The sequence below is a fragment of the Triticum dicoccoides genome, chromosome 2A, assembly GCF_002162155.2.
Source record: "Triticum dicoccoides isolate Atlit2015 ecotype Zavitan chromosome 2A, WEW_v2.0, whole genome shotgun sequence".
Taxonomy (NCBI): domain Eukaryota; kingdom Viridiplantae; phylum Streptophyta; class Magnoliopsida; order Poales; family Poaceae; genus Triticum; species Triticum dicoccoides.
This window is the reverse complement of record NC_041382.1, coordinates 11,735,380-11,748,021: the sequence shown is the minus strand read 5'-3', so window position 1 is coordinate 11,748,021 and position 12,642 is coordinate 11,735,380. Positions and strand designations below refer to the sequence as shown.

At 44.5% G+C, this 12,642-nt stretch overlaps 1 protein-coding gene across 2 annotated transcripts; it reads left to right on the top strand.

The window, feature by feature from the left end:
* Positions 1-897: 897 nt before the first annotated feature.
* Positions 898-3,093, top strand: LOC119352734 (tyrosine N-monooxygenase-like). Of its 2 annotated transcripts, XM_037619319.1 has the most exons (3): positions 898-1,483; positions 1,613-1,961; positions 2,078-3,093. In XM_037619319.1, exons 1-3 carry the CDS (start codon positions 990-992, stop codon positions 2,696-2,698), a joined length of 1,464 nt encoding a protein of 487 aa, XP_037475216.1. In that variant the 5' UTR covers positions 898-989; the 3' UTR covers positions 2,699-3,093. The 2 variants fall into 2 exon arrangements, with proteins under 2 accessions (XP_037475216.1, XP_037475215.1); XM_037619318.1 differs by having other exon boundaries at positions 898-1,961.
* Positions 3,094-12,642: the final 9,549 nt, after the last annotated feature.

The following is a 12,642-nucleotide window of genomic DNA, read 5'->3' as shown; positions in this document are numbered from 1 at the left end:
GGATGCGGTGTCCGGTTTGCAGGTCATCGTTGGAGATGTCCTATTGCAATATTTTCTTGTCCACCGTGTAATATGCATGTGTGTAACTAATCAATCAATGGTCATAGTATGCCGCTCGCTCGCGGTTTGAGCGTTGGTAACTCGTCAACATCTCCCGCACGCTCATGGAAGAGCTGAGACTAGCTATAAACCAGACACTCGTGCATCATGTACTAGCTGGTGCTAATGCGTGTGTGGCAGAGAGAATGGCTCCAGACAGTGAATGTACGGGTCGACGGACACCCACAGAAACCCGGCCCCAGTGCAAGATTCCAAAGCAAGGCTGAGGCTGACCTCCACCGTCGAATCAATTCAGTACTGTTGTTACATAAGTGGCGGAGCGTGCAGCAATTTATTGAGGTGCCAATGGAAACACTTGGAAACGTTAAAGAGGCCGAACGATTTCGTAGAGGCGAGGGGACCGGGATGGTCACCAAGACCCTCCGCCACTGGTTACTAGGACAAATTGACAGTGAAAGAAGACATAATATCTGATCTCCAAGGAATCCAGGCCACGCATGACGCAAGTGTAATTCAGGGATGAATAAACAGACCAATAATCGACTTAGGCAACCGTTCTGCAGTAAATCCAGAAATTATACCTGAGAAAGGGTCTGGATAAAGGACGCATATGAACTACCTCAGCATGCAGAGGCCTTTTCTGATTGGCAAATGGAAAATTTCACAAAGATGATCAAACTGAAGTATATCTCTAACTATGAAAATAATTATATGAACGCGAGTACGTCCACGATGCATGGAACCGCGTGGAGGAACTGTAGCCAAGCTAGCTAGCTCCCCGGATGTCCTACAAATACCCAGAGCTAACCGAGTTACATGCACCAAGCAAGAGTGCCTTCGAACACAAGTCACCCCTTTGTCACCCCCAACCTATTCCACAGCTCTCCATCTATTCTAGTCCATATAGCATCCTGACCAGCTCATGCAATATGAGTTTTGGTACGCTGCTTATCGTGGCTACTTTGCTGGTGTATTTTCTCAGAAAAAGCAAAAGAGTGGTATTGTCCCGGTGGCAACCGGCACGACGAGGTCTGCTGCCGCCGGGGCCTGCCACACTGCCCATCATCGGGAACATGCACCAGATGGTTTGGAACAAGCCGGCAGTGTTCCGGTGGATCCATCGCCTTCTCAAGGAGATGGACACAGACATCATGTGCCTCCGTTTCGGAGCTACTCATGTCATTATTGTGACATGCCCGGAGATAGCCTGTGAGGTACTACGGAAGAAGGATGAAGTTTTCGCTTCTCGTCCCACCACATTCGCCTCAGGTACATTCAGCTTGGGGTACAAGGGCTCCGTCTTGTCACCGCATGGAGAGCAGTGGAGAAAGATGAGGCGCGTCCTCACCTTGGAGATCCTCACCTCGTCCATGGAGCAGAAGCTCCACCACCTACGGAAAGACGAGTACGACCACCTTGTAAGGTATATTAACAACACCACTTGTTGTGTCATGATGCCACATGCAAAAAACATTGTTAACGTGCGGCATGTGGCACAACATTTCTGTTGTAACCTGATAAGAAGGCTTGTGTTTGGTAAGAGATACTTTAGCAACCTGCCGACTTCGTCGACTAATGGGCCTGGACATGAGGAGGAGGCACATGTTGGCGCTCTTTTCACGGCCCTCAACCATGTGTACAGCTTCTGCGTGTCTGACTACATCCCAGCCCTGTTAGGCCTGGACTTGGATGGCCATGAGGAGGTTTCCATGGATGTCATGAGAACAATTAACCGGTTGCATGACCCTATCATACGGGAGCGGATCCGTGAAAGATCATCCACTCTTGAGAAAGGTGGTGAAAATAAAGAGGCGAGAGACTTTCTGGACGTTGTAATTCATCTTAAAGATGCAGAGGGACAACCGTTGCTATCCCTACAAGAAATAAGAGCCCAAACAGTGGTTAGTACGATCTACCTCAGCAGAAAGTTCATTCATTATTCTACAATCATATATTAAACCTTTTTGTCGTTGTATTGTATTGATTGCTTTATTTATTCCAACATCGACCGATGTAGGAAATGGTGCTTGCAGCAGTTGATAACCCATCAAATGCGGTTGAGTGGGCGCTCGCCGAGATGATAAACAGGCCAGAGATCATGCAAAAAGCAACCGATGAACTCGACGCTGTCGTTGGTAAAGATAGACTAGTCCAGGAGTCTGACATTCCTCGGCTAAATTATCTCAAATCGTGTATCCGGGAGGCCTTCCGTATACACCCATACCATGCTCTTAATTTACCCCATGTTGCAATGGTGGACACCACTATCGCCGGCTACACCATCCCAAAGGATAGCCACATCCTCTTAAGCCGGCTTGGACTTGGCCGAAACCCCAAGATCTGGAGCGAACCACTTGAGTTTCGTCCTGAGAGGCATTTGAATACCATGAATGTTCTACTCACTGAGCCGGGCCTACGTTTCATTTCTTTTAGCAGTGGGAGAAGGGGTTGTCCTGGCATTTCACTTGGCACCTCGATCACAATGATGTTATTTGCAAGGATGCTGCAGGCCTTCACTTGGAAAAAACCGGTAAGCGTTAAAAATATCAGTCTACAGGAAGGCAATGCAAGCCTTGCCCTACTTGAACCCCTTGTTTTGCAAGCTCAACCGCGCTTGGCCGCGTATCTCTATAGATGATACGATTAAGAAGATTTGATCATTTTTCTCAATTACATATTGGTAATATTATCTGGAACAATTGCGGGCGGCATTTAGTCCTTGGCAATATACTACTCTTGTGCAGAAATAAAGAAACAATTGATGATTCATGCTATAATTAATGTAACTAGCATTAGGGCATCATCTTTAGTGTATCCCGTATTCTAGCTGTTAGCATGTGAGTGACTATCAGTCCTAGTCACGGGCCGGTCTTCAATGGCTTGGCTACATATGGTCATGTACTGCAGAAAGATTCTCTCTCTGTGAAGAAGAATCAAAGCAACCACGCTCGCTCAATCATGCTTTAACTTGTGGTTGTCGGGAGCACGTATGAGAATGTCACATTTTCACTCTATATATGGAAACTTGGAATGTGTGTGTGTATGTGTGTGTGTGTGTGCGTGTGTGCGTGTGTGTGTGTGTGTGTGTGCGTGTGTGTGTGTGCGTGCGTGTGTGTGTGTGTGAGAGAGAGAGAGAGAGAGAGAGACACTTAATGACTCGCTCCCAGGCTCAATTTGTGGTTGTCGACAGTATGTACGATGATTCCTATGTACTCCCTAGAGATTTTAATATGCACTACATACGGATGTATATAGACGTAGTTTAGAGTGTAGATTCATTCATTTTACTTCATAGATAGTCCATATTGAAATCACTAAAATGACTTATATTTAGGAACGAAGGGCTGCAGTGGCAATACGTAGTCATGTACAGCAGACAGACAACGTGTGTGTGTGTGGGCGAGAGAAGAAAAGAGAACATTCAAAGGAGCGTGTGTGTGTGGACGAGAGAAGAGAAGAGAACATTCAAAGCAAACACAGTTGCACGACGATCACGGGTTGATTTGTGGTCGTTGAGAGAGAGTGCGTACAAGGTTGTCACATCTGCTGTATATCACACGAGATACCTCTATCCTGTGCCCACATATATGGAAACTTGGAAAATGAGAGAGAGAGAGAGAGATGTACGATGCCTTGAAAAGGAGAGAGACAGAGAAAGAGAGAGGTTCCTTGGGGCCGTTCTCTGCCCCGCCTAGGCTTCGGGGCGACCGACCTGGTTATGTGAATCATGTGGTGCCTTCATGTGCGTCGAAGGTCGTTGAGATGGGAAGTGCCGAGGGGCAGGTGGCCCTTCCCTTATCTCCTACCTTTCCCACGACTATTGTGGACGGGGCAGCGATGGTTGCCTTGGTTGGAGGTGACGGGCAGGAGGCCCGGTCCTCCGAGTTGCCGTTGTCGTTGGCGCCGACGGCGGGCTCGGTGCTCCTCTCTTTGACGTCGGACGCTTGCGGAAGAGTGGGCGTGCAGGAGGCCGCCGTCAGATCGCGCCCTCACTACTAGGAAAAGGGCTATTAATGGCGCATCAGTTTTGCCTACTAATGACGCATCACTGGTGCGCCATTAGTATCACGCCACTAGTATTTTTTACTAATGGTGCATCACTGGTGCGCCATTAGTATCTGGTATACTAATGGCGCACCACTGGTGCGCCATTAGTATAGGCCACAGTGCGCCATTAGTATAGGCCACTGGTGCGCCATTAGTATAGGCCACTGGTGCGCCATTAGTATAGGCCACGATGCGCCATTAGTATTTTTGAATTTTGAAGGCGGGAAAATAGTAGTGGCGCACTGTCTAACCCCTACCGTGCGCCATTGCTATTTTTGAATTTTGAATTTGGATCTGGATCGTGATTTTTTTGCCCATTTTTTGCTCGTTTTTTGGCACGATATTATTTCAAATTTTGTTCCTGTTTTTGGATCTTGTACGTTCTTTTGCCGTGTTCTTTTGCCGGAGAAGAGTTCGCCGGAGAGGAGGCGGAGGAGGTCACCGGAGAGGCGCTCGCCTACATCGCCGGAGAGGAGGAGGAGGTCGCCGGAGAGGAGTTCACCAGAGCATCGGAGAGAAGGAAGGAGAAACCATGAGGGGATGGGAGGAGAGGAGGGAGGAGGAGCTCACCGGAGAGGAGGGAGGAGGAGCTCACCGGAGAGGAGGGAGGAGAAACCGTGAGGGGAGGGGAGGGGAGGAGGGAGGAGGAGGTCGCCGGAGAGGAGGAGGAGGTCACCGGAGAGGAGGAGGGTAGTATGATGGAGGAGAGAAGGGAAGATGGAGTGGAGGAGAGGAGGAGATGGAGTGGAGGAGAAGAATGAAGAGGTAAAGAGAAGAGGACCACGCCCAGCCAAATATACGACATAGTAATGGCGCACCGCGGGCAGGTGTGCCATTACTAACTTTTTTTTATTTTTTTATTTATTTTGAATTTTGAAGGCGGGAAGATACTAATAGTGCACCATGGGCAGGTGCGCTATTAGTAACTTTTTTTTTTATTTTTTTTGACTTATTTTGAATTTTGAAGGCGGGAAGATAGTAACGGCGCACCATGGGCAGGTGCGCCATTAGTAAGTTTGAATTTTTTTTGAATTTTTTTGCCTCTCCAGATCTTAAAAGCCCCGTATCTTTTTTTTGTTAGGTTTTTGAGGATTTTGAAAATGTTTAACGAGGTTTTCCCAATTAAATTCGGATGTAACTTTTCGAGTAGATGATTTTTCATACAAAAAACTTTTTCATCCGAGTTCGTACGCAAAAGTTATGCCCATTTTACAAATTCTTTAGAGATTTCGCAAATAAAGTCGAAATTCATATTTGTAAATTTTCACAACAACTAGACCACATATCACATGGGAAACTTATCTTTTATTTTTTTGACATTTCCATCATTTTTTTTATTTTTTTTAAACTGAAAAGGCGGTCCACCGGGGGGGTGCATTCGGTGGAAGTGGTGGCCAAGTTACTAATGGCGCACCGTGGCATGGTGAGCCATTACTAGTTCAACTAGTAATGGCGCACCACTTCCACAGTGCGCCATTAAGTCTAAAAAAATAAAAAAAATAAAAAATTTGAATTTTTTAAACATATATAATTACTAATGGCGCATCGTAGGTGTGGTGCGCCGCACCATCCCACGGTGCGCCATTAATAATTTACTAATGGCGCATCGTGAATGTGGTGCGCCATTAGTATTTGCACACTAATGGCGCACCAACACATGGTGCGCCATTAGTATTTAGTAATGGCGCACCACATGTACAGTGCGTCATTACTGTCCATATTGGCTATAGCTGTTTTTTGTAGTAGTGCCTGCTTCGGAGGGCGGGTCGGGTGGCGTGGCCGTCTTACCACCTCACTCCCCGGAGCGTCGTATGCTGGTTTCGCCGGCCCCGGCTTCCGGCGGGACTTCCGTGGACAGGCAGCGGGAGTTGTCGTCGGCTTGTGCTGCTGCACCGGTGGCATCGGCCCGGGCGCCGCTGTTGGGGGCGGGCAAGAGGCCTTTCCCCTAGCAGAGCTTCGTGCGAGGAGGTCATCGCCTTTGGTGGTATCCCGGACCCTGTCTCTCAGGGGAGGCGGATCAGCGGGAGGCTGCAGGTGCTGCCAGACGTTGATGACATGCAGCTGAGGTGTACTATGAGGGCAGCCAAGTTGCATGACGTCGAGATCTCCACTGGTATGTATGTTAATAAGTCGAATTCCATTTTGCATTTTACCAATGATGAAATTGTTCATAATGCAAATCAAATAGGAGTCTCACTTGGTAATAATGATATGGAGATATCTAGGTCAGTTAATGACATTCTTGATTTGGAAGCTGAACGAACGTTAGATATGATTTGTCACATAGCTGCTGTTAAACCTATGAATGATTCGGAGATCGATGCGCTTGGGGTTAGGGTTCTTGATGGTTTGTGTGCCGATCTTGACCATGCATTACCAAAGTCGGAGGAGGAGGAGGGGTGCCTATCATGAGACCTCTCTTCATGTAGATGAGTCCTTGGTGATTGCAGCAGAGCCTGAGTGTGGTGACCATTCTGAAGATCGCATTAAGCCTAAACGGACTTGGAAATGGAAGGTTTATCCAGTCTCGGCAGCGCGTAGAAGCGCTAGGATCCGTACCGCTAAAAAAATTTATGATGAAATATGAGAGGCATTTTCTGGAATAGCAGAGGTCTTAAAGACTTGGCTAAAAGAAGGTTTCTAGCGGATGCTTCTCTTGAACATCATTTGGATTTTATTGCGCTGTCGGAGACTGGAAGAGGCAACTTCACTTCACAATTTCTTAGCACTTTATCCGGGGGGTAGATTTTTACTCGCATTGCCTCCCCCCTCCAGGAAGATCCGATGGGGTTTTACTTGGGGTTAAGTGTGAAACTTTGGAAGTTCGGAGTGTATTTTTGGATGAGTTTGTAGTAAAGTTTTGGGTTAGAACTAAGGCAGATGGGTTTGATTGGGCTTTGGTGGTGGTTTACGGAGCCGCGCAACCAGAGCTCAAGCCAGATTTCTTGGCGGATCTGGTCCGTGTTTGCGGTAACGAGCAGCTGCCTATCTTAGTGGGGGGGTGATTTCAACATTATCCAAAGAAAAGAGGAAAAGAATAATGAGAATTTTGACGGCAGATGGTCATTTATGTTCAATACCATCATCGAAAGCTTGGATCTCAGAGAGATAGAGCTCTCGGGTAGGAAATTCACTTGGACTAACTCGTTACCGGTACCGACTTTTGAGAAGCTTGACCGTGTTTTAGCTAGTGTCGAATGGGAACAGAAGTTTCCCTTGGTAACTGTGTAGGCGTTGACACGAGGTGTCTCAGATCACACACCGTTACTAGTCGACTCGGGTCTTCAAACACATGTGGGTAACAAGAATATTTTCTCGTTTGAACTTGCATGGTTTGAAAGAGAAGGGTTCCTAGAGTTGTTGTTAGCTCGGGAGTGGGCTAAAGACTAAGGAGGAAGGTCGCCGATTGAGCGATGGCAATGCAAGATTCGTCATCTCCGAAGGTTCCTTCGTGGATGGGTTAAGCATACGCATGGGATTTATAAGGCGGAGAAGGAAAGACTTCTTCTACTTATTCAGAACCTTGAAGTTAAAGCTGAAACTTCTATCTTAGATACCAGTGAGTTGGAATCTAAGATGGAGGCGGAATTGCGGCTGAAAAAGCTTCTCCGCGAGGAGGAATTGAAGTGGGCGTTGCGAGCTAAGGTTCGCAAAATCGTCCAAGGCGAGGATAACACTCAATTCTTTCATATGATTGCTAATGGGAAGCATCGTAAAAAGAGAATTTTCCAATTAGAACAAGACGAAGGGACGATAGTTGGTCAAGAAAATCTGAAAGTCTACATTACCAACTATTATAAGCAGTTGTTTGGACCTCCAGAAGAGAATTTTGTATCTTTAGATGAGTCTAGGGTTGACGATGTTCCTCAACTTGAGACTGACGAGAATGAGATTTTGACTGCTCCCTTTACGGAGAAAGAGGTGTTTGAGGCCATTGCACAAATGGAAAATAATAAGGCTCCAGGACCGGATGGGTTTCCGGCAGAGTTTTATAAAAAGTGATTGCATTTCATTAAGGGAGACTTGATGCCGATATTTCATGAGTTTTTTGAGGGACAGTTTCATTTGTTTAAGCTGAATTTTGGAACGATAACTCTTCTTCCTAAGAAGACAGAGGCAGTTCGCATTGAGCAGTTCAGACCTATATGTCTGCTTAATGTTAGTTTCAAAATCTTCACCAAGTCGGGACGAACAGACTTACGCAGATTGCGCACTTTGTAGTTCATCCGTCCCAGACTGCTTTCATGCCTGATAAAAATATCCTTGAAGGGGTTGTTGTCTTGCATGAAACGCTCCATGAGATTCACTCAAAAAAACTAGATGGCGTTGTTTTTTAAGTGGATTTTGAAAAAGCATACGATAAAGTTAAATGGCCTTTCCTTCAACAAGCTTTGCGTATGAAAGGATTTGATCCGGCCTGGAGAAACCAGATTGAATCCTTTACGCAAAAAGGGAGTGTAGGGATTAGAGTGAATGACGACATAGGTCACTATTTCCAGACACACAAAGGGTTAAGGCAAGGAGAACCTATGTCACCGATCCTATTCAACATAGTGGTTGATATGCTAACTATTTTAATAGGACGGGCAAAGGATGTGGGGCAGGTAGGTGGCCTTGTTCCGCATCTAGTTGACGGAGGTATTTCCATCCTTCAGTATGCTGATGATACTATCATCTTTATGGAGCACGATTTGGCGAAAGCAAGAAACATGAAGCTTCTGTTATGCTTATTTGAACAATTGTCCGGGCTAAAAATTAACTTCCACAAGAGCGAATTGTTTTGCTTTGGAAGAGCTAAGGATGACCAGGAGGCTTATAAACAATTGTTTGGTTGTGAATTGGGCACGTTACCGTTCACGTACTTAGGTATACCCATTCATCATCGTAAGCTGACTAACAAAGAGTGGAAATGCATCAAGGATCGTTTTGAAAAGAAACTGAGCTGTTGGAAAGGGAAGCTCATGTCATACGGAGGACGATTAATTTTGATTAATTCGGTCCTTCCCAGTATGCCTATGTTTCTCCTATCCTTTTTCCAGGTCCCGGTGGGTGTTAGGAAAAGGTTAGACTTCTACCGATCTCGATTCTTTTGGCAGGGTGATGAGCTTAAACGAAAGTATAGGCTTGCTAAGTGGGATATAATCTGTACGCCGAAGGACCAAGGGGGTCTAGGAATTGAAAATCTGGAAGTCAAAAATATATGTCTCCTTAGCAAGTGGCTATTTAAACTTTCGTCTGAGACGGAGGCTACTTGGGCACAGATTCTGCGTAATAAGTATCTTCATGCTAAAACCCTGGCCCAGGTGACTGTGAGGCCTTCTGACTCACCTTTTTGGAAAGGCTTGATGAGAGTTAAACAACTCTTTTTCAACAAGACAAGATTCATTGTCGGGAATGGAGCTAATACGAGGTTCTGGGAGGATACGTGGCTTGGGGAGACCCCTCTTGCACTTCAATATCCTACTTTGTACAACATTGTTCAACATAGAGAAGCCTACGTTGCAACCGTTTTACAATCCACTCCCCTCAATATTAGTTTTCGGAGGACGCTAGTTGGAAATCGTTGGGAGGCCAGGCTTCATCTTGTAAGACGTTTGATGGAGGTACAGCTGTCCCAGCAGCCAGATAAGCTGTATTGGAAACTTACTAAGAACGTTGTGTTCTCGGCCAAATCCATGTATCTGGATGTCATTAACTCTAGCGTCATTCCTTCCTCGATGAACGTTTGGAAAGTAAAGGTACCCTTACGAATCAAAGTGTTTATGTGGTTTGTGCATAAACAAGTCATTTTGACTAAGGATAATCTGGCAAAACGCAACTGGGTGGGTTCTGCTAGATGTAGTTTTTGTGACCATAACAAAAATATCAAACACCTCTTTCTTGATTGTCCGTTGGCTAAGATTCTGTGGCGGTCGATTCATATTGCGTTTAACATTAATCCGCCCACCTCTATCAACATGTTATTTGGAATGTGGCTTGATGGGATTGATTCCGATACTGCGAGGCACATTCGTGTTGGAGTTTGTGCTTTATTTTGGGCAGTCTGGAACTGCAGAAATGATTTAGTTTTTAATAGATCAACGAACATTCACTTTTTGCAGGTTATCTTCAGGGCCACGGCGTTCATCCGTATGTGGTCGCTACTCACTCCGACGGAGGCCAGGAAGCGTTTGGTTACTGCGTCTACCCGATGGGAGATGGTAGCTCAAGATATTTTCAACCGGTTTGGATGGCGGTCATGTAATAGGATAGGCATGTAGTGCTCCTATTGTATTTGCCAGCCGGTTGTGGCTTTTTGTTTTAGCTCTTATGACCTTTTGTTTTTTTAACGCTGCGAGACTTGGAGACTTGTTGCTGAATTATCGTTTTAATAATATGAGCCGTATGCATCTATCTGATGCAGAGCCTGGGGTAAAACCCCTTTTCGAAAAAAAAATGCCCAATTTAAGAATGGGAAGATAAAACGTTCCAAGCAAACCACTCAGCAACATTTTAAGAATGCGACAACAAAACGTTCGGTGCATAGTCCATTTTCAGAATGACGAAAGTTAGCTGGCAAACGTTTCATTTTTAGGTTTAGAGCCGAACGACTTGGCTAAATGCTTGAGGGTGGAATTGAATTCTTGACCTCAAGTGTTTGGTCCTTATAGCCAACTAGTAAGCATGCATGTGCAACACACGCATTATAATCTGCAATAAAATATCTATTTTGAATCTTATTTCTCTTTTAGTGAGTTTTTTTACCGAGCCATTTAAGAAATCGTACACCATTGCACGCCGCATCCTCTCCGAGTCTAGTAAATGTTTGGCCTATTTCCTATTATTTGTAGTCAAAATAGTTCAAACACCAACCACTTCTGATAATAATTGTGGCCATGGTAGTCTTTCTACTCCACCTTAGGGTATCTTCGATCCAGAATATTTTCATTGAAAATTCAGAGGGTTGAATCCATATGTTTTTTTCTAGGCACTCTTATTATATGAATGAATTAATCCTATAGAAACAAATTCTACAGATTCTTTTGCACTACATTCCTTAGGAAGTTTCATTCCACACTAACCTCTTAGAACGATCCTTCATTTCTTTAATGTATTCTAACTAAAGTAGCCCGCTCGTAAATTTAATTGAATATCAAATGAGCAAATCCCACGTATGGACCAAAGGAATAAAATTCCAGTATGTTGTTCATATAATGTAGGAAGATCATTTAATTGAAAATCAAGTGAGCAAATGCCACATATGAACCCATCGAATAAAATTGAAAGAAGATCATGTGCTGGCATTGAATGAAACTAAATTATGCAGTGCATGCAAGGCATTTTGTTTTTTTGTGCATTTGGGAAAGCAAGACGGGTCACGGGCAATGATGGTTGATAGATGCTAAGGGGAAAATAAATCAACAGGGAGAAAGATTAATGGCAAACAATTCTCAATAGAAAAATGATAGTAAAATAATTCGAACTTGTTTGTTGGTCTGCATCTATTAAACAGAATTGAAAAACAAAAAAACTAAACTATGTAAGTTATGTCTTCCTAAGCATATAGGTAGCTGAAAATGCAGTGAACATATTTTGTTCACAAACGTAGCTTCATAAGAAGACAGAAGGCACACATACTTCCTATATTCCAAGGAGATCAGGTATAAAGTTTCTTTGGATAACTAATCTTGTCTCACGATTGATACAGTGTCAACCATTCAGTGCAATCGTCTCATGACCATCCAAACAATTGTTCTTTAGGTCTTTGCACATGATGACTGTCTCATGTGAAATTACATTAAGTTTGCCTAGAGACCATGAAAACTTGCCAACTATGAATGATCCATAAACATATACATGCATGTAGTGGTAGAATTGTATGATAGATACACACATCTTTGTATAACTGTTCTCTGCATGCATACATATTGTTCTGAGTGTTGATGGTTCTGAACAAATCCGTACCTAAACATCCATGCTGATGGTCATGAAGAAATCCCATATAGCGGCAGAACTTGTCATGCAAAATTCAAAAAGGGGCAGCTCCTCGCCTACACGCTGGCATGCTGATAGATCCCATATAGATGCAGAGCTTGTCATGCTAATAAATCCCATATTTCTCTTTCTTAACATATACATTGCTTCTTTGTTTTTTGAACACACAAAATGTGTCATTATATTTAGAAATACGAAACTGAACCAATCACTGACTGCAAGCACCCCTCAAATCTGGATATTACATAATTTTGAACATAAATTTCTCAAGTTTACAAAAAAATTAGAGAGAGAGAGAATCCAGTCCTTGTTGTTGCTTGAAGTGCTGAAGAGGAGCAGCGGCTGTGAAGGTTCAGAGAAGTAACAGCAGTGGGCCGGGGTAGCAGGGAGAAAAGAAGCAGCAGCAGGTTGGGTTTCAGAGAAGCACATCAAAGGGAGATTCAGAGAGGAGTAGATGGGAAGGAGCGAGAGCGGAGAGCAGAAAGAGATTGGGATTAGCAAGGGGCAACAAGATTAGAGGAGCAGCAGCACTATAGAGAGTAAGGAGAAGAGAGGATACAT